Below are 15,221 nucleotides of genomic sequence, written 5' to 3' on the forward strand. Positions count from 1 at the left end.
GTTTCATCAATTTTTTTTACGACCAGCTCTACCCCTGTCCTGTGCATCTAGAGAAGTGAGGGACTGGGGGAAATCACCAGCTGCAGAGCTGCTAAGGTACATCAGAGCAGGGGTATCCTTCTGTGTATCTTTTGAAGTCCATAGGAGACCTTCTGCCCCTTTATGTTATACAAGATGCTTAGAAGCTCACCCCCTGCTGTTCTTACTGATTTGCAACAATATATCAGGCTAATCTCTTCACTGCACAGCTCTCTTAGCTTCTCTCTGTTTCAGTGCATGGCTTATCTTTATGCCAGTGCTTCAATTCCTTTCTAACTGTGTGCCAGAACAAAACGGCCACCTTGATCTCCTTACGTTTGGGGGTACAGGGTTTTCAAAGATTTAAAATTGAGCCAGAACAAAACCAAGGAACAAAGAAAATCACTACTCCTCAGTGAGAACTATTTCTGGGTCAACTTTCATCTTTCAACTTCCAGCTGGTTTGGCTGTAAGATGTTTGAAAGTGCCATACATATATAATGAGTAAAGAGTCTCCCCAACTGACATTCAAAAATGGGTGAGCAGTTTTCTCTGGAGCCTTCACAGACATCACCTTTTGGGCAGAGACCCAACATGGAAAGTTTTACTGAAAAGATGACAATTTCAGAAAGTTATGAGCAACTAACAACAGGGCTAGAATAGGATTCAGTATGCATAATTGATTATAATACTGTATAATGGTCTGCCACTTCCACTCTAACAAATAGTAATCTTGTCCCCCAAGGTGTCTGTTACAGTGAGGTTTCAGTATGCTTGCATAGATTGCCTCCATCCTATATAAGTGCTATATTTTCTTTCTTCTTTGTGCTGAGCTCATGCAATCAACTGGAGGAGAGATGAGAGCCTGGAGGTGTGTGTGTGTGTGCATTGACAAGAGGGTAGTGCATCCTGATCTAAAAACTGGGCAATTAAATGAGTAATATCTGATTTTTCAGAGGACATCATGAGTGATTATTTTAAAAGAGGATGATGATTCACCAGTGGTGGCCTGTGAAAGGGTTAAATTTCCCTTTGCTGTGGTGATGTGTGTGTATATATAATTTTCATGTGTTTTTCTTTCCACATGAAAGTTATGAAAAGAATCTCTGGATGTGAACTTTCCCTCTCTATCTACATACTTGTAGTCTCCAAAACATCACTTATAGGCTCACAATAAGCAGCCCACATGCCCATATCAGGAGTGTGATGGTACCAGCTGTATTGACCTAAGAACAAATGAATACACAAATTCAGAGTCTGTAAATCTTTCTTCAGGTGCAGGAGTGAGATAGAGAAATACAGTAGCAACGTACTGGCCAGCAAGCTACCATCCTACCTCTGGAGACAGTGAAAGAACCCCTTCCCCCATTACTTGAATGTAAAGAAATAAAGGTTTGCATCATTTCACAACGTTTCTTTATTAAATCATATGTAGGTCAGGAGGGAATTCTCGGGCACAGATATCGAATGGGCTTGGGTGGTGGGATGATTATTAAAGAAAAACAACATACAGTGTGTGGGTTGGTGGAGGGAAAAATCAAAAGCAAGCAATATACAGAGGGGGAGCATAAAAAGCAAACAGCATACAGGTGGGGGGGGTTGGTTTGGTGGAGGGGGAAAAAGGCAAGCAATATCTAGCAGGTGGTGGGGGGAGCATAAAAGGCAAACAGCATACAGGTGGGAGGGGATGGTTTGGTGGAGGGGAAAAAGGCAAGCAATATATGGGGGGTAGTGGGATGATCATTAAAGGAAAACAGCATACAGGTGGGGGGGTTGGTTTGGTGAAGTGAAAAATCAAAGGCAAGCAATATACAGGGTTATTGTTCTGCTGGATCTCTTGTAGCAGGGTATTCACGGAGGCATAGATCACTCTTCTTTACATTCTTGCTCAGGTTCTAAAGTAATCCAGGATAAGCCATGATGTATTTGTCACAGTCAAAATGAGAGCACAGTTCAGCTGGCTCCATGTTTCTGCAGCAATGGCAATTGGGGGAGTAAAAAAACAGCACACAAATCCTTTTTCTGTTTGTTTGGGTGGGGGAAGCAGCGCTGCATCCTGGGATGATGACAGTCCTCACAACAGCCTCTGTGGTTAGTTGCACTGTGGGATAGCTTCCCACGTTGCACTGCTTTCTAATTCGAATTAAGGCTGGCCAGTGTGGATGCAAAAAGCCAGCAAAAACTCCATAGTGTGGACAGTCTGCAGTGTTTTCTATAAATCAGTTTCTGAAAGTCGAATTAAGCTAATTCGAATTAGCACTGCAGTGTAGACATAGCCTGAGATGGCTACCTTGGTTTCCCTCTTCCCTAGCCGTTTATCTATCCCCCTCCCCTGCCATGCACTTTACCTCTTTTCCCACAAACAGACACATTACTTTCTCTCACTTCCAGGCAGCTAATTACATTCCTGCACCAGCCACTCACACGTTCTAACCCTTCACTTCCCAATTCTCTGTCACTTAAATCCTACCTTAAAGGTCATTGGGTCCTGGCTGCCTTTACTGGGCCCCACTGCTGCCCCCACCACAACTTCCTTCCTTGGTTCATTAAACGCTGTTCTCAGAGGGTGGATCTGTCATGCTAGCTGGATTGAGGGGGAAGGGGACATTTATTATATTATGTGACATCAGTATGTCAAAATCATAATAATTCATGTAAGATATGCCATGTCAGGTACTGTTAGAAAGGCTATGATATGCTAAGTAAGATGATAATACTTATGTTCATGTGTTAGATGTGTAATGGAAGTTATGGATATGGTTGATATATCTGTATTTCACATTGTGCTGTGTCTGGGTCACACCCCAGACAGGATGGCTGCAGAACAAAAGCCTGCTTGATGCCCATTAAGAATTCACAGGTACAAGGGGCCCAGGGGGAGAAGCCAGGAATATACCTGATGAGTCACCAGGACTTACTCATGTGACTCTGGACTCCATTTTGGTTCCTGTAAAATTCCACAAGCAGCATGGAAAAAAGCCAGAGGACATAAAAAGGAGAGGCTCGGGATCCATTTTGTCTTCAGTCTGGTTCAGCCTTCAGCCACCTGTCTACCTCTGGATCAAGTCATCTGCAACTGAAGCTGTGAAACAAAGGACTGAGACCCATCCAGGTACTGGATGTATACCAGAGGGACTATACAAGCCTGCAAACTCCACAATTCTTCTAGAAACCTGATATATATGGACTTTCAAAACAATTGTATGTGTCTGATTGCTTTAATCCTTTAACATTTCTCTTATAGTTTGTTTCTTTTTATAATAAACCTTTAGTTTTAGTTACTAAAGGATTGGCTGGCAGCATAGTATTTTGGGTAAGATCTAAACTTATATTGATCTGGTACTGTGGCTGACCCTTTCAGGTCAGGAGAAACCTTTTGGGTAAAAAGCATAGAGTTTTAAATAACTGGTCCCTTTACTGAACCTATTGGCTGATTGGGAGCCGGAGACTGCAGTAAAGGGGGCTGTGTGTATTTGTATATTGGCTTCTTGATAACCAGTGTGGGGAATCAGAAGCAGTTTGTGGCTGGTTGGGAAGTCTGACTTCAGTGTCACCCACCAGTGCTGGGAGAATCTGCTCTCCTTTTGCAGCCTGCCCTGACCTTGGCATTTTCAGGTGGCTACCCTGGGCACGGACGGGTCACAAGGTCTACACAGCATTTTGGATCAAGCCTCCCAGACCGGGTTGACAGACTTGGGGTAGTGGGCTCTTGCTAGCACTCTAAAAATAGCTGTATAGACAGCGCTTTGAAGATTGTGCATTCTGGCCTATCCCAGAAAGAACTGGGTCAAATGGCTGCAGGGGAAGAATAGGGAGAGGGTGAATAGTCAAAACCCTTGTGCCTGTAGAACCTGTTGGGACACTAGGACTGCACTGCACAACCAGAACAAAAGCCAGTAAAACAGGATGGCTGAACACCCTGGAAATACAAAGCATATCAGTAAATTCAAAGGTAAGATTCCTATGATGAGATTAGCTATGCCACAACTCCCAAGTATTGAATGGAGAGTGCTTCTTCCAGGTGCTGGTGAAGTTTGCTGAGGGGGCAGTGCATTTTTCTGGGAAGAACACAGGCTTTGGGACAAAACAAGAGGAACTCTGCATGAGAGAAAATTAGAAGGCACGGTCCTCACTGGGTAAAGAGTGGTCATACCCTTGTTTATTACAAGATGCTTGGTGTCTGAAGTGCCTGGCTGGGTTTTGGTTGAAAGTTCTGTTGTCTAATGGATCAGAGCATTGGATTGGGACTCAGGAGACCTGAGCTCTCCACCCAGCCTGTCTGCTGGGTGACCATTCCCAGTTAATTCACCTCTGTTGCCTCAGTTTCCCCAACTGTAAAAAGCTGATAATGAGAGCGACCTTCTTTGCAAAGTACTTTTACATCTACTGATTAAAACTGTATATAGGCATTGGATATTACTATTATTATCGAGTTCCAGAGGGGTAGCGTGTTAGTCTGTTTTTAGCAAAAGAGCAAGAGTTCTGTGACACCTTAAAGATTAATAAATTTATTTGGGCAGAAACCCACTTTGTCAGACGTACGAACTGGAAACTTCAATTTGGTAGGTATATATATATGCAAGGATGGGTGAGTTACATCACAGTGAGGAGGACGAGTGTTAATGAGGTTAGTACAATCAGGGTGGATGAGGCCGGTCACAACAGTTGATGAGAAGGTGTGAATGTCAAAAGAGGGAACATTATTTTTTGTAGTGGGCTAGCCACTCCCAGTCTCTATTCAGACGTAGTCTGATAGTGTCAAGTTTGCATATGAATTGCAGCTCTGCAGTTTTGCGCTTGAGTTTGTTTTTGAAGTGTTTTTGTTCAAGTATGGCAACTTTCAAGTCTGTTACTGAGTGTCCTGGGAGATTGAAGTGCTCTTCTACTGGTTTTTGAATGTTACTATTCCTGATGTCTGATTTGTGTCCATTTATTCTTTTTCATAGAGACAGTCCTGTTTGGCCAATGTACATGGCAGAGGGGCATTGTTGGTACATGATGGCGTATAGCACATTAGTAGATCCACTGGGATTTCAACAATTTTCACCCCACCATCAACCTTAGTCTGGACCAGTCCACACAAGAAATCCACTTCCTGGACACTACAGTGGAAATAAGTGATGGCTGCATAAACACCACCTTATACTGAAAACCCACCGACCACTATACGTACCTACATGCCTCTAGCTTCCACCCAGGACACAGCACACAGTCCATTGTCTACAGCCAAGCCCTAAGTTACAACAGCATTTGCTCCAATCTCTTAGACAGAGACAAACACTTACAGGATCTCTATCAAGCATTCTTAAAACTACAATACCCACCTAGGGAAGAGAAGAAACAGATTGACAGAGCCAGACGGGTACCCAGAAGTGACCAACTACAGGACAGACCCAAGAAAAAAAAACCAACAGAATGCCACTGACCATCACCTACAGCCCCCAGCTAAAACCTCTCCAACACATCATCAAGGATCTACAACCTGTCCTGGAAGATTATCCTTCACTCTCACAAACCCTGGGAGGCAGGCCAGTCATCACAGACAGCCTCCCAACCTGAAGAAAATACTCACCAGCAACTGCACACCATACAATAGAAACACTAACTCAGGAATGTATCCTTGCAACAAACCCCGTTGCCAACTCTGCCTGCATATCTACTCAAGTGACACCATCACAGGTTCTAATCACATCAGCCACACCAACAGGAGCTCGTTCACATACACATCTACTAATGTGATATATGTCATCATGTGCCAACAATACCCCTCTGCCACATACATTGGCCAAACCGGACTGTCTCTGTGAAAAAGAATAAATGGACACAAATCAGACATCAGGAGTGATAACATTAAAAAAACAGTAGGAGAGCACTTCAGTCTCCTTGGACACTCAGTAACAGACTTGAAAGTTGCCACAGAACTCTCACTATTATTATCATCACTTAAATTACGGGAGAGTGAGGAGTGAGCTTCTACAATCTCCAAGTTGTTTGTGTGAGAGACAGTGACCTCCTCTTATTTGAGAAGATATTTAAAACTAATCATACACATTACTTCCAATTCAAGGGATTTCTTAGGGAGAAAGTGAGGATCTAGAGTGATCTGTGTACATGTCCATGTTGATGCACCCAAAGAATTGTATTTCCCTAACTGTGAGGGGCTGGCTCCATCCAGAAGGGATTCAAATTCCTGTTTTCTGAAGCAGGAGATTCAAGTCTTCTCAACTTTAGAATTAAGCAAGTGGTATAATAGTTTAAAAAAAAAAGTGCTTACAAAGGGAGTAAACTCTCAATAACTTGATATTAAATCCCAGACTAACTTAACTGTTTAATGTTGTAAGAGGGTTTCTATTATAGCATGGACATTTGCCCCCAGAGCTGCCCCTTGTAGCAATGCTGGCATTATCTTGCACATCCCCTGGCAAACTGGCATGGAGCAACAGGGACACTGCCTCTGTTTCCTCTTATAGGGTATCACTAAGTTCTGTGAGGCTTGTATATAGTGACTGGTACTCCTTCAAGGGTCTAGTTTATTTAACCATCGGCCAAACAGACTTGCAAGGTGGGGGGAGGGTGTGTGTGTGTGTGTGTTAAGTTTAGTGTATTGGCCCCACCTGAGTCTATCCAACTCCTCTGTCCAGGCTCTTCACCAGTAAGGCCCTTTCAACTTAGGACCCTCTTCTGGAGACAGGCTTTTGCCATCAACTGGGGAAGAGTTTCTGGACTCAGAGCCCCTGCAGGGGTCAAACAGCTGTAGGTCTCCTCTGAAGCAGCATGTAGTTCCTCAACAATCTGGTCTGCTTACCACCATGTACTAAGGCCTATCACTGAGACTGACCTTCCTAGGCCTTTGCCATTCATAACACTGTCAGAACCTTCTTCCTCCAGGAACACTTTTCCTAAGTCCTCTTTTCTAGTAAGCTCTCCAAACACTTCCCCTGAAAAGCCCCTTTCCTCAGGAGCTTCTGAGCCCTCATACAACTCTATTAGACCCAGGTGTTCCTTAACTAATTTACTGTCACTGAGTGACTGAGGTAATTAACTACTCACAGGTGGATCTGGGTTGGCCCATTCTCCTTAGCAGAGCTTATCCCAGGTAGGCTGGTTCATAACTCCCCTGAACGGGTTACGCCCCATGACAGTTTAATTAGTTTCTTGTTGGGCCTGAACATGCCCTTTATCAACACAACAGCCCTTACACTTGTCTTACCAAGATCAGTATTGTAGCCAACATTTGCATGTCAGATGTATTCCTCTTCTAACACTATTACTTCCCATCACCAATCTCTCATCTGAATATTCAGGTGAGATGCTGAAAGGGAAGTACCTCCCTCCAAAGGGAGATTGTGGTTTTATTGTTGATATTTTCTTAAGGTTTGTCTCTGGGTTTTCAAACTTAATTCTTTAGATTTGTCACAGACTCATTGCCCTTCATCAGCTAGCAAGAGCTGTCAAGTTTGCCAAGGCACTGCCATCAGGATGGAGAAACCTCCTCACACAAAGAGGTGCCAGGGAGAAGGTCCATGGGAAGGGGCTTAAACAGTTTTGCTATTAGGATATATATCCAGACTATTTCATGCTTGTAAAGACTGAACCAAGCTGTTGAATCTTTTGAGATTTGCCCTTCTTAGGGTCTGTCATTACATGGTAATACAGTACTGGGTGATGTACCATGCTATTCAGCAAATCATATGAAATTGATGCTTTGTCACTGAAACAAACAAACAAAAATAATATCAATACTTTAAAAAGATGTGATATTTATTTACATAGCAAGAATAATTTAAAATTGATCCCACAAGGGTTATCTGTAATCTTCTAGGCACCAAATAAGTTTGGTGTACATTACCATCTCTCTTTAAAACTAATGACTTTACATAAGTAATTTATGAATTGTGAATTATTATTATTATTTTATTTATTAGCTGTAACCATACCAATAAAATCATCCCCTCCTTGAGGCTGGATGGTCCATGGGATTGGTAATGGGAGACTGAACCCTTCACCTCTAGGTTGCCCTTGGCAAGCTAGCTCACGTTCGTAATGATGGAAAGTTTCTTCCCTCTGATGTCTGTTGGCATTCTTAGGGGCTTTTGCATCTGTGATCCCCTTCCATATTGCCATAGTCCCCATGGAGATTGGCAGACTGGAATACCCTAAAGAGGATAAGTGTTTTTGTTTATTCTTTATTTTCTAGTGTAATCACTTCTGCTCCATTAGGAGCCTAAGTTGGGGATGTGAAGTGTGTTATGATTGGGATCAAACATGTCAACTTTCTCATGTGTAGAGAAGGCCCAGGAGAGAGTGGTGTCTCTGCAAGCACCCCAGTCCATGCCCTCCTAATTGATGTCTGCATCATAGGGGAATGTCCACTGCTTCTGAGTTTCTCTTTCCATGAATGTCAACCATGGAATGGGCAAGCCGCTGTACTCTCTGGCTACTAAAGCTTGAAGTGCCCACATATTCTTACTAGCTTACCTTGTGACTGAGATGGGAGCCATTGTAAATACCCACAGTCCTGTTGAGTTCTCCATCACACAACAAGGTAAGGCTGCATTTGAAAAAGACACTGCTGCCATTTGCACACTTTAAAAAAGGAGGAGGTGCTGAGTGCACTGGTTTTTCCTCCTCTTCCCAGGACGCCCTTGTCGTTCCTTCAGAACTGGTAATTCAATTATTGTAATAAATAACAAAAGTGGAACTTCCCAAATGGGCTGAATGTCTTAGGGATGGGAACACATGTGCAAATGCATGTTTGTCAAAGAAAGGGAGTGTGTTTTGGGGGATCTTGATTCACCATTGATGAGATTTCCCAAATTGCCCCTTTCACACACATTCCTTCTTCCACAGCTAGGATTACCTAGGCTGGGGACTCCACTGAAGAAAGAAGAGGAAAGAAAACAAGAAAGTAGAAAGATGGAAGAGAAGAATGCTTTCAAATAATTGCATTATACTGTGAGAACAAAAGGGAAGACTGGTTGTTCCAGTTACACTAATTCAGACCTCATTATATAAAACCTCTTAAAAGCCCCAGATTGAAGGCAACACCTCACCTGTGGCTCCAAGGTGCTCCAACTACCTTCCCTGGTGTGGCCAGGATAAGAATAAAGAAAAGAGATCCCGCTTTTATCTATAGACATCCTTCTCAGGGCCTACTACCATTTATGTCCCCACAAGCTCAAGTGGTGTTATGCTTTTCATATGCCAACCTCTCCCTGGTTTGGAGAGGTTTGTCTTCAAGGGGAGAGAGATTTTGTCATAATCCTATCCCAATCACTTTTCTAAATATCCTGAGTATTTCTATAATGGAAAATAGCATGTGTGTGTGCACACATATGTGCACGTGTGTGTCTGAAGAACAGAAAGCAGATATAATAACTGGCCAGGCAAACAATATGCACATACTGCTCAGGCGCTGAATGAATGTGATGCTTTAAGAAGGGCTTTTGATCCTAATGCAACACTCCTTCATTACATGAGCTGTGCAGTGGGGCCAGTCATGAATTAATAAATATAAAGTGTTTCTTTAAGGAACGAAACATGAATAGCACTGCTCGTATTATTTATGCAGATTTACTCGAGTGCAATTGTTCAGTTTCTGCAGCTGGGTTCTGTTGATACAGACTTTACCTACAGGATTGTCCCTATGCACTGATTCAAGACCTAGCAAAGTATATTGTCCAGAAACAAGCACTGTTTCTCCATAGTCTAGAAGCTAAAGGGGGATAGTAATTGTACTTTCAAATCATTTTAATTACAGATATTCACACCCTACACAGCCTTCACATTTGCCATATTTTTTTTTCAGATCAATGGATGATTCCTAGTTATTTTATAGAAAAATATATATATATATATATATTTTTTTTTTAAACCTAGAGCATGGTTTGTTTTAATTAAATTGTTTGAATTAAATGACGGCCAGTGATTATGCTTTAATATTTTTATATCCCTCATTCTTCATGTCATTGGTAATCAGGTTAATGTCTGTTTGCTATTTTACAAGAACTAGAATTCCAGCTTTGTACCAAGAGTAGCTAATTTGTGGGATAATACCACAAAACAGGTATTATTCCCTTATGGAAAGTAAACAGCCTCTCACAGAACTTTAGTTTCGATGGTATGGAAAGATCTACTAATTCAAGTACTATTTCCAGTAGTCAAGGGTTATAGACTTGGTGCGTAAAGCTGAAATCTAGTTTGTGGGAGTCTGTGCTACCTCTGTCTCTTTTAAATCAGTTTATAATGAGCACTTTGATACAAATCACTTTCTTTCTTATCTGATTTGGAGTAGACCCTCTAAAGATTAATATTACCTTATTTTTCTGATTTTGTTGCTAAAGGGAAATTTTTAATTTACGAAGAAAAACAAAACTTTCTCTCTCCCAAGGTCCATCAAGCTCCAGAACTCAAGATTTATTGGGTCTTCTTTAACATAATGTTATTATTTTCAATAGAAAACACTGACAGATGAAAACATCCTATTTCACCTTCTCTTGATTGTAAAATGGGGTGCTTCGGCAGCAGATATTGGGCAAAAAAACAATTTTATTTCCTCCAAAGAAACACAAACTAAACCGGGAGAAGAGTCCTTTCTGCCTTGCAGCTGGGCGGGCTCTTTAATTCACCAATCAGAGAGCAGCTCTTCTCTATAAATACCAGGCATCTACCCCTACTGTAATAATCGTATAGAAGAGCGTTTGTGTACTGTTTGCGAGTCTGCGATCATGTCCGAAACTGCGCCCGCTGTTGCAGTAACAGCAGCTGCTACGGCTGCAGCTCCTGTTCCAGCTTCAAAGGCTCCAGCCAAAAAGCCGAAGAAGGCGGCAGCAGGAAGCTCCAAAGCCCGCAAGTCCGCGGGTCCCAGCGTGACCGAGCTGATCACCAAGGCGGTGTCCGTTTCCAAGGAGCGCAAAGGAGTCTCGTTAGCTGCTCTTAAGAAGGTTCTGGCTGCGGGAGGCTACGATGTGGAGAAGAACAACAGCCGCATCAAGCTGGGGCTCAAAAGCCTGGTGAACAAAGGCACCTTAGTTCATACTAAAGGAATCGGCGCGTCGGGCTCCTTTAAACTCAGCAAGAAGCCGGGCGAGATTAAGGAAAAGGCGCCGAAGAAAAAGCCAGCGGCAAAGCCTAAGAAACCAGCTGCCAAGAAGCCCGTCAGCGCCGCCAAGAAGCCCAAAAAGGCTGCGGTCGCGAAAAAGAGCCCGAAAAAAGCCAAGAAGCCAGCGGCCTCCGCGGCCAAAAAAGCAGCCAAGAGCCCGAAAAAGGCGAAAGCCGCCAAGCCCAAAAAGGCAGCCAAGAGCCCGGCTAAAGCCAAAGCGGTGAAGCCCAAGGCGGCCAAGCCCAAGCCCAAGCCCAAGCCCACCAAACCCAAAACCGTGAAAGCTAAGAAAGCCGCGCCGAAGAAAAAGTGAAATGGTTTAAGAAGGCACAAAAAACCCCCAACGGCTCTTTTAAGAGCCACCCACCTCTTCCCAAAAGGAGCTGAAACACTAGATGTCACGGTGCCTTTTTCGTGGAAGGCGGAACTTCCCTTCTAGTGTAGCCACGTTAAGCACAGTGAGAAGGGGCAAATAAAATACGTTTGCGCATTAGTAAAGAAGGAATGTGAAATAGCCCCCTGGGCTGTTTTTATGCCTTTACTGTAATTCCACCCGTGCTAGAAGGCAACAATGGAAAAACATCTTATATTTATGCTTTTAAAAATAGCATTAAGACCTCTGTTGGAGCCGAGCATATTTTTTAAAATTTTTATTTTGTTAGTGTGCAGTTAGAGGGGTGTGAGCGATAATGGCTATCGGGGGAAGGCAGGAGTTTGTGTATGAGGATATTCTGGCCATTACTCACTCACATCAGCTTCAGTCTCTGTCGGAGGGAAGGGCTAGAGAACAATGGGGTGGGTAACTTGGCGATTTATAGACAAAAGTTCATTTTCTGCCCTATTTGTGAGTGGTTTTAAACCAGTTTATTAGTTTAAAAACCCCACGTTGTGCAAGGATTGGTCAATAACAACTTTTTTTTTCTTAAGGGAGATTCAGTGTTAGACTGTCCCTTCGGTCATTCGGGGTGGGGTAGTGGTTGGCGGTCTTGAAAAAATTACGAATTATCTCCCAGAGATTTTTATTGGATTTCGTCAGATTCGTCCGCTACTTAGTAAGCTATATTTTTCACAGCAGCAAAAATAACCTGCAAAAGAAGATGTGTGTGTACAATTTCTCTTGTTAATTTAATACAACTCTCGTAAATATTTTAACGCACCCCCTAAATGGTGCTGTTAATGATTGTTTCGAAAAAAGAGTAAGGGATGAATGTTTTGCATGAGCATGTTTTTACTAGGCTCAGAGAAATGAGACAAGGAGCGAGACAGCCTTACGCCTCACTTTACTTTACTTCCTTAATTTTCCTGCCCTGACTTCATGACTGGCGCTTTAACACACAGCGCTTAGTAAAAAAAAAAGGTAGAAAAATGACATTCTCCAGCCCACCCACGTACTACTTATCTTTGGAGAATTAAACGATAGGGTAGGCTGAAAAAATGGTTATTGTCTAAACAGCCAATAGTGGCGCGGATCTAACTCTGACCAATAGAGAAGTATAAGGTGCCGGAAGGCTCGGCTCTTGACTCTCACATCCAATCAGAAAAGAGGCAAGAGAAATGCCACATTTGCATAAAGCTTCTATAAATAGCGGGGCTGCAGCCATTAACCGTTCCATACAGTGTCGTCCTTAGCTTTGCTGTTGAGAGAGAGACTTTTGTCAAGATGCCTGAACCAGCGAAATCTGCTCCCGCTCCTAAGAAGGGTTCTAAAAAAGCCGTCACTAAGACCCAGAAGAAAGGCGATAAGAAGCGGAGAAAGACCAGAAAGGAGAGTTACTCTATCTACGTTTACAAAGTGCTGAAGCAGGTTCACCCGGACACCGGTATCTCCTCTAAGGCCATGGGCATCATGAACTCCTTTGTCAATGACATCTTTGAACGCATCGCCGGAGAAGCGTCTCGCTTGGCTCATTACAACAAGCGCTCGACCATCACTTCCCGGGAGATCCAGACCGCGGTGCGCCTGCTGCTGCCGGGGGAGCTGGCCAAACACGCTGTGTCTGAGGGCACCAAGGCTGTCACCAAGTACACCAGCTCCAAGTAGATCGTCTGCTAAAAAACCCATAACCCAAAGGCTCTTTTAAGAGCCACCCACCTTCTCATTTAGAGAGCTGTAACTTCTAACACTGTTTTACTTGGAATTGCGTTAAAGAATTTATCTGTAATATTTAAAAATGTTAAATCCTGTTCCTTCAGCTGAATACTGTACATTTAAGAAGGAAAAGTTTTTCACCTCTGAGATCAGACTTGAAGCTGTAGTTATCTGAAACATGGTTTTAAATCAGTGATTCTCAACCTGGGGTACATGTACACATGGAGTAGGCAGAGGTTTCTAGAGGTACATCATGTAGATATTTGCCGAATTTTACAAGCTCTAACAAAAAACACTATCGGAGTCAGTACAAACGAAAACTTCAAACGATGACTTGTTTATACTGCTTTATATACTTTTACACTGAAAAGTAAATATGTTATTACTGTTTAATTGATAATTATATGGTAAAAGTGAGAAAGTAAGTAATTTTTCAGTAGTATTGTGCTGTGCCCTTTGTCTGATTTTATGAGTAGGTAGTTCTTAAGTGAGGTGAAATTTGGGAGTACGCAAGGCAAATCAGACTCTAACGGGTACAATAGTCAGGAAAGGTTGATAGACATTGTTTTAAATAGCCATTTTGTACTTGGGACTGATTTTGCTTTGCAGGTTAATAGGGAACTTGGTTAAGTGCATTTTACTTCAGGGCGAGAGAGCATCTACACCACTCACATTAAAATAATTAATTAAATTAAATTAATACTCACTGTCAAGACACTCAACTTGAATTAATTTCATTAACAAAAGTCTGATGATTAAAAGCATAAATTAGGGACGTGCCACAGCTCCTTTCAGTGTGAATGTAGTGGCTCTTAAAAGAGCCTTTGGGTCGTTTGGAAGTTGCCGAAAATGGCCGAGCAGCCTTTAAGCCCGCTCACCACGGATACGCCGGGCTAACTGGATGTCCTTGGGCATGATGGTGACTCTCTTGGCGTGAATAGCGCACAGGTTGGTGTCTTCAAAGAGCCCCACCAAATAGGCTTCGCTCGCCTCCTGCAGGGCCATAACTGCCGAGCTCTGGAAGCGCAAGTCAGTCTTGAAATCTTGGGCGATTTCGCGGACCAGGCGCTGGAAGGGCAGCTTGCGGATAAGCAGCTCGGTGGATTTCTGGTAGCGGCGGATCTCTCGCAAGGCCACGGTGCCGGGTCGGTAACGATGAGGCTTCTTTACTCCCCCGGTAGCTGGCGCGCTCTTCCGGGCGGCTTTAGTAGCCAGTTGCTTACGGGGGGCTTTGCCACCAGTGGATTTACGGGCGGTCTGCTTGGTCCGGGCCATTCTCTAACCAAAGGATATTAGTTAGCTCTGAAACAAAATAAATGGAAGAAGTTTGTCGCGCGCACTGGCTTTATTTATAGGCAAATTCTCCTTCTGATTGGCTGATGGGAAATTGACTATGTCATTGGGTCATTTGAACATTTGAAAATCCCGCTCTGTAATATTGAAATACTCCCCTTCCCGCGCTGACGGTTTTCCTGAATTCACGATTCTTAGACAACCCTATGAGCGAACATTTCTGCCCGCCTCCCGCCCCTTTCGTTTCCCCTCTATCTGAGAAACCTTATCAAGCGACAGACTCCACCTTTCCTTCTCTACCACGTCGGTTTCTTGTTCTTTTATATCGGAGGCTCCATGTCTCTCTCACGACTTCTCTTTCAAAATGGCCAATTTGTGAATGTCAGTCCCGCTCCCTATTTCTCTTACAGCCGAACACCCATCTACGGAGACAGGGAAGGGTAATAGCTAAGCCGTCGAACATCTCTGTTTTCGTTGAGTTTCATGTTTCAATTTGTGGTTATTTAGAGGGTGGGAGAATCCCCTTCAATTCTAGCCCCCGTTTCAGAGAGAGCACTCCGCCCTTCACTCTCCTTCCGTCCTGCCTTAAACCTTAATTAAACAGATGAGACGCTGAAGGAATTCTCGACTAGTGATCACTTGCAATACTTTCCTAGTAAAAGGATAAAGTTTCTGTTTACAGCCTAATACATTTCTGCTCACAATAATCTACTTGGTTTA

The 15,221-nt window shown here is 43.2% G+C and overlaps 3 protein-coding genes and 1 long non-coding RNA gene across 4 annotated transcripts; 3 read left to right on the plus strand and 1 right to left on the minus strand.

The window, feature by feature from the left end:
- The first annotated feature begins 7,231 nt into the window (after positions 1-7,231).
- LOC137160494 (uncharacterized) lies at positions 7,232-9,396 on the plus strand. Its single transcript, XR_010921900.1, has 2 exons — positions 7,232-7,322; positions 8,869-9,396. It is a non-coding gene; the product is annotated as an uncharacterized lncRNA (long non-coding RNA).
- Positions 9,397-10,690: 1,294 nt separating this feature from the next.
- Positions 10,691-11,483, plus strand: LOC137160801 (histone H1-like). The gene has a single exon (XM_067559669.1). The coding sequence runs from the start codon at positions 10,746-10,748 to the stop codon at positions 11,430-11,432; it is 687 nt and encodes a 228-aa protein (XP_067415770.1). The 5' UTR covers positions 10,691-10,745; the 3' UTR covers positions 11,433-11,483.
- A 745-nt stretch (positions 11,484-12,228) lies between these two features.
- Positions 12,229-13,208, plus strand: LOC137160803 (histone H2B 8). The gene has a single exon (XM_067559672.1). It carries the CDS (start codon positions 12,780-12,782, stop codon positions 13,158-13,160), a length of 381 nt encoding a protein of 126 aa, XP_067415773.1. The 5' UTR covers positions 12,229-12,779; the 3' UTR covers positions 13,161-13,208.
- Positions 13,209-14,013: 805 nt separating this feature from the next.
- LOC137160802 (histone H3) lies at positions 14,014-14,489 on the minus strand. Its single transcript, XM_067559671.1, has one exon. The coding sequence runs from the start codon at positions 14,481-14,483 to the stop codon at positions 14,073-14,075; it is 411 nt and encodes a 136-aa protein (XP_067415772.1). The 5' UTR covers positions 14,484-14,489; the 3' UTR covers positions 14,014-14,072.
- Positions 14,490-15,221: the final 732 nt, after the last annotated feature.

The sequence above is a fragment of the Emydura macquarii genome, unplaced genomic scaffold, assembly GCF_026122565.2.
Source record: "Emydura macquarii macquarii isolate MOO-44397 ecotype Brisbane River unplaced genomic scaffold, CSIRO-AGI_Emac_v2 contig_2205, whole genome shotgun sequence".
In the NCBI taxonomy this organism is placed as follows: Eukaryota; Metazoa; Chordata; order Testudines; family Chelidae; genus Emydura; species Emydura macquarii.